At 51.3% G+C, this 14,713-nt stretch overlaps 1 protein-coding gene across 7 annotated transcripts in view; it reads left to right on the top strand.

Moving 5' to 3' along the window:
* Positions 1 to 14,713, top strand: part of LOC120399662 (limbic system associated membrane protein) — a 1,355,472-nt gene that overhangs the window by 1,294,223 nt on the left and 46,536 nt on the right. For all 7 annotated transcript variants that reach the window (XM_039528141.1, XM_039528133.1, XM_039528140.1 and 4 more), the window contains one exon: positions 5,478 to 5,598. In XM_039528141.1, the coding sequence (XP_039384075.1) occupies positions 5,478 to 5,598 (121 nt within the window). The remainder of the gene's footprint in view (positions 1 to 5,477; positions 5,599 to 14,713) is intronic.

Below are 14,713 nucleotides of genomic sequence, written 5' to 3'. Positions count from 1 at the left end.
TCTCAAACAGATCCCAACTCACAGCATAGCTGGCCTCTCCCCCATCACACATGCCCCATTCTCTTCCTGTTCACAGCAGAGGTCTGTCTCTCAGATTCTACCAAATTATACATATGTATACATACTTGGTATGTATCTACCAAGTATGGCATTCAGCTCATTGTAAAGCAGGAAGTCTATGGCTCAGCACCAGATAATCTGTTGGCCTCTCTGGCCTTCTGGTATGCCTGGTGCAGTTCCTTTGCTTTTACGTGGCACTGCTGCTGGTCCTTTGCATTTACGTGGCACTGCTGGTCCCTGTTGTATCCCCTTCTCCTGCATCCCCTGTGCACTTAGCTCATAGATGTCCATGTTTCTACAACTGTTCTGTAGCTGTGCCTGGACAGCCTTTTCTCCCCACAGCCCCAGGAATCCAATACCTTCTGTCTACCTTAGGTAGGAGTGCATTTGGAGCATATAGCTGGCATAGATTCTAAGGCCAGAAGGGATCATTGTGATCATCTAGTCTGACTTCCTGCATAACACAGACCATAGACCTTCTCCAGAATAATTCACAGAGCCTTGATTTAAAAATTGGCGAATCCACCACAACCCTTGGTAAATTGTTCCAATGGCTAATTACTCTCACCATTAAAAATGTACACCTTATTTCCAGTCTGAATTCAGTCCTGTCTAGCTTCTACTTTCAGCCATTGGATCATATTATACCCGTCTCTGCTAGAGTGAAGGTCCCATTATTAAGTATTTGTTCTCCATTTAGGTACTGTAATCAAGACATGCCTTAACAATCTCTTTGTTAAGCTAAATAGGTTGAACTCCTTGCATCTATCACTATATGGGATGTTTTCTAATCCTTACTCATGCTCATGCCTCTTCTCTGAACCCTCTCCAATCTATCAACATCCTTCTTGAACTGTGGTCAGAAGAACTGGACATGGTATTCCAGCAGCAGTCACACCAGTGCCAAATGCAGAGGTAAAGTAACCTCTATTCCTACTCAAGACTCCCCTGTTTATGCATCCAAGGATTGCATAAGCTCTTTTGGTCACAGCATCATATTGGGAGCTCCTGTTCAGCTGATTATCGACCACTACCCCTAAATCTTTTTCAGACTTATGGCCGCCCAAGACGGAGTCCCCCATCCTATAAGTATGACCTACATTCTTTGTTCCTAGATATATACATTTACATTTAGCCATATTAAATTACATATTGCGTGCATACATTTGCATGCATACATTTTACCAAGCAATCCAGATCACTCTGAATCAGGAACCTGTTCTCTTTGTTATTTAGCATTCCCCAAATTTTTGTGTCAACTACAAACTTTATTGGTGATGATTTTGTTTCTTTCCAGGTCTTTGATAAAAATGTGAAATAGCGTAGGGCCAAGAATTGATCCCTGCGGGACCCCACTCAAAACAGACCCATTCCTTATTTACTGTTACATTTAGAGACCTATCAGTTAGCCAGGTTTTAGTCTATTTAATGTGTGCCATGTTAATATTATATTCTAATTTTGCAATCAAAATGTGTGATAGAAAGTGAAATGTGTTACTGAAGTCTATGTATATTATGTCAACACTGTCACCTTTATCAACCAAATTTGTAATATCAACCAAAAAAATTTCAAGTTAGATTGACAGGATTTATTTTACATAAATCCATGTTGATTTGCATTAATTACATTACCCTCCTTTAAGTTCTTTATTAATTGAGTCCCATATCAATCATTCCATTATCTTGCCTGGAATCAATGTGAGGATGACAAGCCTATAATTACTCAGGTCATCCAGTTTACCTTTTAAAAAACTGCATAACATTAGCTTTCATACAGTCTTCTGGAACTTCTCCAGTGCTCCAAGACGTGTTGGAAATCAAGGTGGTTGATTGGGTGGTTGCACACAACAAGGGAGAGCTGTTAGGTGTGCTCACTAAGCTGGGCAGTCAGGAAAGGGCATTTCAAAAATACACAGGGTTTTTAGAGGGAGGGGTGGCTCCCAGTCTCTGTGACCAATGGAGTTCACAACTGAGATCAGAGCAGTCAGTGTCAGGCATTGTAGGACAGTTCCTGGAGGACTGGTACAGTCCACATAGGTCATACAGTGTCTACACTAGCATTGTGTTGACCACAGTAGGTCAACAATGGCTCTGCACCTTATGGGAAGGTGGTGTCACTGCATCACTGTAATGAGGCGCCTACCTTGGCTGGAGACAAATTTGAATGTAGAAACATGCACAGCTAGGTCGATGCAAGGCAGTTTACCTCAGCCTAACTGAGACCAGGCCAAACAAAGCATACCCACACATCATTCTGTTGTTGTTGTTGTTATAATAGTATTTTGGAGCTGCAATCATGGACCAAGGACTCTTTGTGATTAGCACTGTATAAACAGAACAAAATGACAGCTCCTGCCCCAAGGAGCTTACAGTTCTGGCATGACTGGGCCAAATAGTTAAATTGTCATGTGTCAACCTCATAATCAGAGTATGGCTTCCTCAGCCAGGCCAGCCAAGGGTCCCTAAGTATCCCAGGTGATGCAAAAATAATATTGACATCCCTGCTAAGTGGCGAGAATAGAATCCCTTCCTATACAGGCTCGAATTCCTTAATTATCTGCAAAATGAACTTTCCCAAGCCAGCCTGAATTTATATCCAGGAAGCACCTTTTCTGATTCACTACAATCTGCATAAACACAGAGTAGTAGGACCGGTCTAAATGTGTGGCCTGAACAGGATGGGGCAGGGGGAGGCAGGAAGGGAGAGTGTTAGGGGACAAAGTATTGGAAAGGCATCACCATAAGTATATGTGATATTTTATAATCATTTTCTCTGAATGCCCATATCTGCATGCAAATGCATGTGACATTATGGGTCTTATCTTCTCTTATTGTCCTGGCTTGCCATCCCCACCTCTGGTTTCTAAAATGAAGTGCCCTTTTCTATTAAATAGCATCAATCATAATGAGATTACCACCTAAAGACACACTCTTCATGTGTGCAGAAAACATTTACCTTCTATTGTGTGAGCGATCTAAGCAGCAGGGGTTGTAGTTTGTTCCCCAGCTCAAAGCTTCAGGGCTTCATAACATTATCATAAGCACAAGCAGCCTCAACAACATCAAGAGAGCTGTCAGTTTTAGAAAGAGGACTCTTATGAGAACCTGCTCTTAAGTGATGGCCAAACCTCCAAAAGCCCCCAGGAGTTATTTGGATAATTATCCAAAAGCATGGATGCTTATCCTCAAGTCTTGAGTCTTCAGGTCCGGCCAGAAATCTCCCAAGAAGAGACTTTTCTTGTAGAGATTTCCATTTCATCTGAGGTTGGACCTCAAAAAATGCTCTTGTTTATCTCCCATTTTGGTTGATGTTTCAGGTCAGTTCTTATTTTATTTAGGGGTGGGCCTGAATCAAAATCCCTGGATCTAACTGCCTCCAAACTTTGAATCTGGATCTGGCTCAGCTGACCCCACCTGTATAAAGGGGCCAAACCAAAACCCAGGGTGCAAACACCTCAAACTTATGGGAAGGTTAGATATGGATCCTACTTTTGCCACTCAGGCCCATCATGAATTTACCTGAACCAGCTGGCAATTCCTAGGCAATATGATTCAGGACAAAATTCTCTTCCCCACTCCACGCTATGGATCCACTATTTATTCTGCGCACACAATACCATGCTCAAACTCAACAGTGCTGGACTCCTTAGAAGACAGAAAGACTTGCTATTGATATTAGTGGGAGTTGCATGGGATGAGTGCAATATTTAGTAGCTGCCTCCAATCCTGGGGAGAGAGCTGCCGCGCAGGCTGATGAGAATTTTATCCTTGGGGGTTATATTTCTTGGAAAGTTGCTATTTTTAGGCAAGTGCTATTTGCACTAATAATACCTAATAATCCAAGTCTGAAGTACTGGCAGGATGGCCTTCTGTCCTGGGTTTCAGGAGAGCCACTGAGATCTGCTGAGTTGTCTGTATTTCTGTCCCAGAGTTCAATCTGCATCATGCTGGCAGAAGCAAGGCTTTCTTAGCGATAGGAGTGGCTGTGAAGCTGTGACAAATCCATGTGCTATGGAGCAGATAGCCCTAATTTAGTCTCTAAATTATACACTCACTTGGGGAGCCGGGCTTAGAATCCTTGTCCTGCAACGCCAAAAGCACTGCCTTCTTTCATGTAAGCTAAAAGAGGGCTGGTACTAGCAGTAGATACTATAGCCGCTCTGTGGACCCAGGAAGGCAGTACATTATAGAACTCGCTATAATGGTGCCCTATTATCCCTCTCTTGTGGCTGTTTTCTAAATTCACTGCTTGTCTTTTCTCTTTGCCCATTGACCCCAGGATATGCCAACGGTGATGGCAGGAGAGTTCTGGTGCTGGCTTTTAGCACCTGAGCCATTACATTAGTTTTTGTGCAACACCTAAGTGCTTTTAAAGGTGGACACGTATTCAGTGAAGTACAGTAATCCTTTATGATGCTCTTCACTAACCCCTTCCATCTGCAGATCTCAAAGCACTTTACAAATATTAATGAATTATGCCTCACGTAATGATGCCCCCTCTGAGGGGGATCATTATAATTATCTCCATTTTACAGATATGAAAACTGCGGCATAGGGAAGGAACTAACTGGGAGCAGAACCCAGAACAGAACCCACTCATATGATTCCACTCCCAATGCATTTAACAAATACAGGGCAATTGTTTGTGAAGTATAATGTAAGAATAATATAGGGAGCTATTCAGGACACACTTAGGTCCCCACATCTTTTCTCATGATTATGTCTTAGTGAGGGGCCTGCTCTTTGTTCAGTGATCAGGATTGGTTGGCTAGTTATGCCTCAGTTGGAAACATGGCAAATCAGGATTAGAGCCAAAAGAATGGGCTGTCAACCTGCCTGGAATGTTTTTCTTAAAGAGCCGTAGAGCGTGGCTAATATGAAGAATGCTGAAAGTGAGGGATTTGGCTGTTTGGCAGAGAACAGGAGTACGGAACATTTAGAGCCGCAGCTAGCCTAGCAGTATAGCTTTCAGGGCCATAGAAAGATATTTGTTCATTTCATGACTCATCTCATGCGCTGGGTCCAATGGAGTGGAAATGGTTTGTCTCACTGCACATGGCAGAGAGATATACTGCTGGAGCAGAAAAATACAAGCAGGATGTTTTAAAAAAAATCTCCCTTGTGGGGTCCTTTTCCCCACCAGTTAAATTACTTAAGTGAACCCCACAGCCCTTCATAGCAAGTTCCCATTTACAAATACTTATCAATATGTGTTGCATTACCAGACATATTATAATATCCTTAAATCCCTGCATGAACACGTCAGGAAAGAGATTGTGCAGCTGTTTTGACATAACTGGTATCTGTGGGTCTAAACCCACCGAAAGGTCTCTGTTTGCCCAGCCAACCCCAAACTAAATTCATTCCTTCTCTGCACCTGAAAGATTGGGAAATGAGCATGTGTTTCTTTTCTGCAGACCCTCCCACTATCACTGAATCGAAGAGCAATGAAGCTGCCACAGGACGGCAAGCCTTACTCAAGTGTGAAGCATCGGCAGTGCCCACGCCTGATTTTGAGTGGTACAGAGATGACACCAGGTAAACATATTGTCTATCTTCTTCCTTATTCTACCTCCTTCAAATGCTTAGTAGATTCACCACTAAGCCCCCTAATGCCACACAAAAAATCCTCCACAAGCTATATAAGCTCAAGATCCTCTCTTATCTCATTCCTTCATACAAGCTAAGCAGGGCAGGCCTGGTCAGGACTTGAGTAAAACCCTGCTTGTAAACTGTGTGTGCTGAAAGAAGTGCTGTGGGTGATTCAGTAGATGGTGCTCTTGCCTTTGCGTCAATACGGCACCAGCAGGCTGGTGTGGGATTAAGGCACCACAGGTGCCATCTTTCTGATAATCTGTTGACCATCTATGTTCATTAAAGATCTCATGACCTTTGCACAAGAGTAGATTGTATTAGTTCTGGTGCTGTGACCAAATTTCAACCAAGGTCATTAGGACTCGGCTCCCTGAACTCTGAGGGAAGAGGTTGTTTATATGTAACATTCTCTGCACCAGTATGACCTCCTTCTTAGCGCATGTGCAATGTGCCTCTGGTGGCGTGTGACCAGGATTCATCACCGAATTTGGTCATTGGTTGGATGTAGCTTTCCCGGCCCTGAGCCACTGCAGCTGTCTGTCGGCATGGGAAAGGGAAAATAAATAACAGCTAGGGGAATGACACCCAAATATTCCCTCTACCTTAGGCTCACCCTTTACACCTGAGCATTTGTTAAAAGGGGAGTTTTACTATACTGGGTTTCAACTCAACCACTTAGCACATGTTAAAGTTCAGCTTGCCTTGTCTACACTGGCATTTTAGAACATGTTCATAAGAACATGCCAGCTAATGTTCTAAAAAAACCTTTTATCTCAGTCCAATAAACTCCTGCTTGAAATTGGCTTTGATCATTGGCAGCACCACTCCCCTTTATCCCAGGGAAGCACATAATAAATGCAGTGTTTGCACCCAACGATGTCAGCTGGGTGTAACATCTCTTCTTTTCACTCATTCTTTTCCCCTCCTTTCCTTCCCCACTGTTGTCATTCTACCTTCACCATCATTTTAATCATCCTCTCTTTTCTTTCTGTCAATTTCCCCCCTCCCTTCCTCCACTACTTTCATTCTTTCTTTCATGCTCTCACTGCCAGCTCCTCCAACCCATTTTGTCTTTCCCTTCTCTCTTATCTTGCTGCCTTTCACCACCCGTATCTACCTACCTACCTACCTATCTTCAATGTGTCTTTCTCCCCTGCTCTTTCCATCCCTCCTTCCTTCTGATGGCAGGGCCGCCTGGGGGATGGGGGCAAGTCGGGCAATTTGCCCCAGGCCCCGTGCCCCACAGGGGCCCCCACGAGAAGGGCTGAGGCTTCCCCCTGCCCCCGCCATCCCCCCAGCACCTCAGCGCGTGTCCAGGAGTGTCCCTGACAGCGCTGCAGCCGTGTGCCTCGGGTGGGGCCTGAGCTCCTCCCCGCTCAGAGCCGTGTGGTAAGGGGGTGGGGCTGTGAGCTCCAGCGGGACCAGAGCGCCCACCGCTCGGCCTGGATGCACGTGCTGAGGCTCCGGGAGAGGGGGTAAGCGGCCGGGGCTGGGGGGGTTGGAAAATGGGCAGGAAGTCCCGGGGACTGAAGAGTCCTTTTACCTCTGTACTATAGTTACACTGCTGAGGTTTGCACCAATGTAGCTAATGCCCAGTCAGTGTTTCCATCACAATCAAGGTTTTAATGAGGGTATTAATAGAATTTCTCTGCCTTGAAATTTGGTATGAAAAGATATAGGGACTAGATAGCCATGGAGGTTGCTGGACTTGCCTTTTCATCTCTTGAGATCCAGGGCCAGCTGGTGCACAGGAGTGCATTTTTGGGGGATTATTAATGTTGCAACAGAACCTAGAGAGTGCAGGTAAGATCAGGGCCCCATGATGCTAGGCACTGTACAGACACCCTGCACCACAACACTTCTTATCTGAATGGACAAGACCAACAAAGAAAGATTTATTTCCATTTTAGAGATGGGGAACTGAGGCCTGGGCTATAAAATGACTTGCCTCAGGTGAGACAGAAAGTCTGTGATAGCCAGAATTGAGCACACATCGCGCAAACTCCAAACCAGCTCCTTAACCACAAAACCACGCTTTCTTTCTGGGGGCTCTCTGTTAATATGCCAAATCCAAAACAAAGCTGAGGTGCTTTTCCCTGCCACTGCAGACATTTACTTTCTCTCTGCATGTGACAAAGCATCACTGCCAGAGATGACTCAACCGTGGGGCTCATAAAATACTTCTCAAGATCAAATACTTTGCTTGTGGAATGGAGCAGATTGGACCAAGCATTTGGAGTTTAAACCCAGCAACCCACCCAGTCCTAGGACCTAGAGCTGGTCAGAAATATTCCGGTGAAGTGTTTCTTTGAAGTTTAGCATTTGTTGAAATACAAATGTTTTGTGGAGTTGGTTTGGTTTCAGTTAAACCTGACTGGTTTTCTGCCAGGTCACCTGCTTGGCTCCTAACAACCCACCTGTCAGACTGGCTCAGAATCCAGGGCTCCATCCTCCCTATTGAAATCCTCTGCAAAATAGAATTTCCTTCTCCACACAGCTCAACAAGGGACCGGGGCGGTTGGATAAGGGGCAGGGAGTCCCGGGGACAGTCAGGGGACAGGGAAGAGGCAGAGGTTCTGGGGTGGTGGTCAGGGGACGGGGAAGGGGGGGTTGGATCGTGGGCATTTGGGGGTCTGTCAGTTTGTGAGGGACCCCATGGAGCCAGTCTCTCGGAAACAGATAAATTCATGGTGGTTAAGTCCATTAATGGCTATTAGCCAGGATGGGTAAGGAATGGTGTCCCTAGCCTCTGTTTGTCAGAGGATGGAGATGGATGGCAGGAGAGAGATCACTTGATCATTACCTGTTAGGTTCACTCCCTCTGGAGTACTTGGCATTGGCCACTGTCGGTATGCTCTTATGTTCTAACCTAAATGAACCCAAAGTTATGGAGACAGATATGAGTCAAGGAAGCCAGCAGAGTATCAGAAACCTGGAAAAATCTCTGATTGGATGGGCTCAGGCGTTTGGTCACAAGCTGAGGTGGTTCAAAAGTTTTGGATTTTTTTTAAGCAGAATTTTTGTATTGTTTCTTTAAACAAACACAGCAAGCAGCAAATATTTGGCCACACACTTCTGAAACCCCAAATCATGTTCAGATTTTGGCAGACTAATTTCAGCTTTTCAATCAAAAAAAAGGCAACAAATTTTGCAGGAAAGCAGACATTGTCTGTGATTTTTTTTTCTGTTTTTTAAAAACCCCTAGTTTTTGATCCAGAAAAAGTTTTGACGGAAAATATTTGTCCAACCCTTTTAATGAGCTTTAGTGCCTTTTAGCATTAGCTGATGCTGAGAACCAGTGATACCTTGTAAAGGTGACTTGAAAAGAAGTTCTCTCAAAACTGTGTTTGTGCTGAGATACGGAAGGTTTTTAAATGTTTATTTTTCCCAGGGCGCCACAGGGGCCCTGTAATAGTCCGAGGTAGGGGCCGTGCCGTCTCAGGGGCCGTCGGGAGCCAGGCCGCCTCACTACACGGCCCTATCAGTCTCCGGGTTCTGAAGGGTTTTTGGGGTTCTGCCCCTCAAGCAGGGGCAGAACAGAAGGCACACAGTTCCTGCTAGGAGTCCCAGCCCGCAGTCAGGGCGGGACAGCAGACACTAGGTCTAGGCTCCGGTCCTGGCAGCCGGAGCTAAGCAGTTACAGCATCAGTAAGCCCCAAGCCCTAGGTCAGGGCGGGGCAGCACACCAGAATCCAGGGAGCTCAGATCCCCCTACAGGGCTGAGCAGCAGTCTACGTCTGTAAAGCCCAAGCCCTAGCTCAGGGCGGGGCAGCAACACAGCAGTTCTAGCTCAGCTCCTCACAGCAGGGCTGAGCACACAAAGTCACTAGTTTAAGCCCAAGCCCTCAGTCAGGGCGGGGCAGCAACACAGCAGTTCTAGCTCAGCTCCTCACAGCAGGGCTGAGCACACAAAGTCACTAGTTTAAGCCCAAGCCCTCAGTCAGGGCGGGGCAGCAACACAGCAGTTCTAGCTCAGCTCCTCACAGCAGGGCTGAGCAACAACCAATAGTCCCAGGGGCTCAGGTCCTTGTCTCAGGAACTGAGCAACGATAATAGTCTTAGGAAGCCCAGGCCCTTAATCAGGGCAGGGCAATACAAAGTAGTTCAGGGCTCAGGTCCTTGCATCAGGAGCTGAGTAATAACAATAGTTCAGTAATCCCCAGCCCTAGGTCAGGGTGGGGCAACAAACAATAGTCCCAGGGGCTCAGGTCCTTGTCTCAGGAGCTGAGCCACAAGAGTCAGTAAGCCCCAAGGTGGGGCAATAAACTATAGTTCAAGGCTCAGGTCCTTGTAGCAGGAGCTAAGCAGCGGCATCAGTCTCAGGAGGCCCAGGCCCTCAGTCAGGGCAGGGCAACAAACAATAGCTCAAGGCTCAGGGCCTTGTAACGGGAACTGAGCTATGGCAGCAGTTCAAGAAGCCCAGGTACGTGCAGGCTTCTCTGCCTGAACGCTGGTAGGAGGGGGAGGCTGCCACCCGTGAGTGGGGTGGCAGGGGGGACACAGGCCCACCCACTCCACTGTGTCCCAGCCCGGGGCCCTAACAGCGGCGTGGATCCGCTGCAGTCAGTGGGGATCCTGGCCGCAACACACTGACATGGGCACGTCAGTGCCCTCAGCCGGACAGGGTTCGGCTACCCCCGGGCTGCATTCCATCTCCCCCTCCTCGGGTACCTGCTCGTCGCTGGGCTCGCAGCGGGTCCCATATCATGGGCTCCTCGGTGAGCTGGAAGCGGTCTAAGTCGGGCTGCTCCTCTGGACTCGGGTCACAGGAACGCTCGGGCAGCTCCTCGGGGTACCGGGCTCGGGGCAGGCTCGGCCAGTCCACCTCGGGGTACCTGGCTCGAGGGAGGCTTGGTCCGTCCGCGTCCGGGTACCTTGCTCGAGGGAGGCTTGGTCCGTCCACGTCCGGGTACCTGGCTCTGGGCAGGCTCGGCCGGTCAGGAGCCTGAACAGGAGCGTCCGTCCTCTCCGGCCGCTGGGCTCTAACTGAGGGTTGAGGCCGGGCTTTTATACTTCCTGTCCCGCCCCTTGACTTCCAGGGGGCGGGAACAGGCGGCGGTGGCTCCGCCCACTGAGGCGGCTCCGCCCACTGAGGTGGCTGTTCTGGTTCCTCTCTTTCTGGGCCGGTCGGGAGCCAGGCCGCCACTACACGGCCCCCTCAAGGCTGGGTCCCGAGCAGCGGGACCAGCCCATTCCATACCCCCCAGCCGAGAGAGGAAGTCCGCGTTCGCATGGTCCTTACCGGCTCTATGGTGGACCGTGAAGGCGAATGGCTGGAGGGCCAGGTACCAGCGCTGCACCCGCATGTTGTGGTCCTTCATCCGGCCAACCACTGAAGGGCGGAATGGTCGGTGACCAAGGTGAAGGGACTCCCAGGATGTAGTATCGAGCGCTTCACAAGCCCACTTCACGGCGAGGGCTTCCTTCTCGACCACCGCATAGTTTTTTTCGCGGGGAAACAGCTTCCGGCTAATGTACAGAACCGGATGCTCCTCACCCCCTACGTCTTGGGACAAGACAGCCCCGAGTCCCACTTCCGAGGCGTCGGTCTGTAAGATAAACGGCTGGTTAAAGTCGGGGCTATACAAGACCGGCTCGCTGCAGAGGCAGGTCTTAAGAGTCCGAAAGGCCCTGTCGCACTCAGTAGTCCAGTTCACCTGCCGTGGGCTGTCCTTTGTTAGGAGCCCCGTTAAGGGGGCTGTAATCGTCGCAAATTGGGGAATGAACCGCCTATAATAACCGGCCAAGCCTAGAAACTGCCGCACCTGGCGCTTCGTGGTCGGCGGGGGGCAGTTTGCGATGGCCTGTACCTTGCCGATCAGGGGTTTTACCTGCCCATGCCCGATAGCATACCCCAAGTATTTAGTCTCTTGCCAACCGATGCGACATTTTTTCGGGTTGGCGGTTAAGCCGGCCTTCCTCAGGGACCTCAGGACAGCGGCGACTCTCTCCAGGTGATGCTCCCACTGTGGACTGTAGATTACAACGTCGTCGAGGTAGGCGGCAGCATAGTCCTGATGGGGCTGGAGGAGGCGGTCCATTAGGCGCTGAAAGGTGGCCGGGGCCCCGTGGAGGCCGAAGGGCATCCTGGTGAAGTGGTAGAGACCGGAGGGAGTGGCAAAGGCAGTTTTCTCGCGGGAGGCGGGCTCCAGAGGGATCTGCCAATATCCCTTACTTAGGTCTAGGGTGGTGATGTAGTGGGCACTCCCCAGGCGGGCCAACAGCTCATCTATCCGGGGCATGGGATAGGCGTCGAATTTGGAGATGGCGTTAACGCGTCGGAAGTCGATACAGAAGCGCTGCGAGCCGTCGGGTTTGGGTACCAACACTACCGGGCTGCGCCACTCACTCTGCGACGGCTCTATCACCCCCAAATCCAACATTGCTCGTACCTCCTTCTCTACGACCTGCTTCCTATGGTAGGGCAGGGGTCGGGTCGTCCCCCGGATCACCACCCCTGGCTCTGTCTGGATCCGATGGTATACCAGGGAGGTGTGTCCCGGTTGGTCCGTAAAGGTGCGTGAGAAAGCTCGCAGGAGGCACCTGGTCTGTTGGAGCTGTTCCTCGGTTAAGGTCTCCCCGAGCTGGGGTTCCTCGGCGTCTCCGGGTTGGGGGACCTGGGGCCCCAGTTCCGGTTCTGGCGGGTAGGGGTTAATCAACAGCCCTTCTCGCTCCTTCCAGGGTTTGAGGAGGTTGACGTGGTAGCGTTGGATCTTCTTCTTCCGGTCCGGTTGATTGATTTCATACGTGACCGGGCCCACCTTTCTGACCACCTCATAGGGCCCTTGCCACCGGGCCAGGATTTTTGATTCACTGGATGGGAGGAGGAGTAATACCCGGTCCCCGGGTTGGAAGTCCCGAGTCTGGGCGCCGGTTATAGGTCTGGGCTTGCGTGTCCTGGGCGGCTTTCAAGTTTTCCCGCGCCAGATCCCCCGCCTGCTTTAGGCGCTCCTGAAGTTGAAGCACATACTGTAAGAGACCCTGGGCCGGGGAGGGAGCCTGTTCCCAGGTTTCTCTCATGAGATCCAAGAGGCCCCGGGGTCTCCGCCCATACAATAATTCGAAGGGGGAGAACTTCGTCGACGCCTGGGGGACTTCTCGTATGGCGAGGAGCAGGGGCGGAAGGAGCTGGTCCCACCGGCGAAGGTCCTCTTGGGGAAACCGACGCAGCATCCCCTTCAGCGTCCGGTTAAACCTCTCCACTAATCCATCGGTCTGGGGATGATAGACGGAGGTGCGGAGTTGCTTGACCCCCATGATTTCGCAAACTTGCTTGAGCAGCCGGGACGTGAAATTGGTCCCTTGGTCCGTGAGGAGCTCCCGGGGTAGGCCGACGCGGGCGAAGACCTTCACCAGTTCCATGGCAATGGTGCGGGCTGAGATGTTCCGAAGAGGAATGGCTTCGGGGAACCTGGTGGCATAGTCCATCATGACTAAAATATACTGGAACCCCGCGCTGCTCTTCGGGAGGGGCCCCACCAGGTCCACCGCCACGCGTTCAAAGGGGGTTTCGATTATAGGCATCGGCACCAACGGTGCCTTCGGAGTCTGGGCGGGCGCGGCCAACTGGCATCCTGGACACGAATTGCAGTAGTCCTTTACTTCTTGGTACACCCCGGGCCAGAAGAAGCGCCCCAGGATCCGGGCCAGCGTTTTGTCGTGCCCGAGGTGCCCCGCCGCTGGGACGTCATGGGCCAGTTTCATGACGGCCCGGCGGTGACATTGCGGCACGAGGAGCTGTGTCCGGACGTCCCCGGTGCGGGGGTCTTTCTCCACGCGGTAAAGGCGCTCTTGCCGCAGCTCAAAGTGTGGCCACTGAGCCGCTCGCTGGGGGTCGAGAATAGTCCCATCCACCGAGGCCAGCTGCTCATAGGTCCGTGCGAGGGTGGGATCAGCCCGTTGGTCCCGGCAAAACTCTGTGGGTGCCGAGGGATCCTCTCGTCCCTCTCGGGGAGGGTCTTCCCGTTCTCTCGTGGGACTGGTAGGGACGGGGGCTTCCCTCTCATCCTCCCCGGTCTCTGGTGCCTCACCTTCCCATGCCGGCGTGGCCTGCGGGCTACCCTCGAGGTGGCGGCGTAAGACGGTGGTGAAATCGGGCCAATCCCGCCCCAGGATCACCGGGTAGGCCAGCCGGGGTGCAAGCCCCACTGTCATCCGTCGGGTGACCCCGTCAATAGTCAGTTGGGTCTGGGCGCTGGGGTAGGGTCGTATATCCCCGTGGATACACTGCAGTGGGATCTTCTCAAGGTGGTCGTCCGCTGGCGGGCCCACGGCCTGGCAGACCAGCGTTTGGCCACAGCCGGAGTCGAGGAGGGCCACCGCCTGGCGTCCCTCAATGATGACGGGCACGGTGATCTTGGCCCCTTGCGGGCGTCGGGCACGGCCTTCCCCCGAGTAGACTTGGCCGAATGCACACTCCCGTTCCGGGCAAGCTCGCTGCAAATGGCCGTACTTCCCGCAGGAGAAACAGGGTCCCAGGGTGGCTCGCTCCGTCCGTGACTGAGCTCCGGGGTCACCACCGGGGGGTTTCCGGCTGGGACCTCTGACTGTGGGCATCGGGGTCCGTGGGGGTCTCCCGGAGGGCGCGGCCATCCGGGCCTGGGTCTCTACACTGCGGGAGGGAGCACTTACGGCTGCCCGGGGGGACGGCCCCCTCTTCTCTGGGTTAGGGCGCCGGCCGGGCCGACCGCTGGGCCCGCCGACCCCGACGGGGCCTCAGCCGCGAGGAAGTCCTCCATTAAGGCAACGGCTGCAGACACCGTCGTCGGCCTGTGGCGTAGGACCCAGGATCTTCCCCTCGGCGGAAGTACTTGGGCAAATTGTTCCAATACAATTTGTTCCATCAGCTCTTCCGATGTCCGGCGTTCGGGCTGTAGCCACTTTTTGCAGGTCTCCCGTAGTCCCTGAGCCACCATCCGCGGCCGGGCCCCCGGGGGATAGGACAGGCTCCTAAACCGTTGTCGGTAGGTCTCGGGGCTCACGTCCAATGCGTCCAGAATAGCAGCCTTCACTGCGCTGTAGTCCTGGGCCGCTTCCACCGACAGACCTCGGTAGACCG

This window comes from Mauremys reevesii, linkage group 1 (genome assembly GCF_016161935.1).
Source record: "Mauremys reevesii isolate NIE-2019 linkage group 1, ASM1616193v1, whole genome shotgun sequence".
In the NCBI taxonomy this organism is placed as follows: Eukaryota; Metazoa; Chordata; order Testudines; family Geoemydidae; genus Mauremys; species Mauremys reevesii.
The sequence above is the reverse complement of the archived record's forward strand: the minus strand, read 5'-3'. Positions and strand labels throughout refer to the sequence as shown.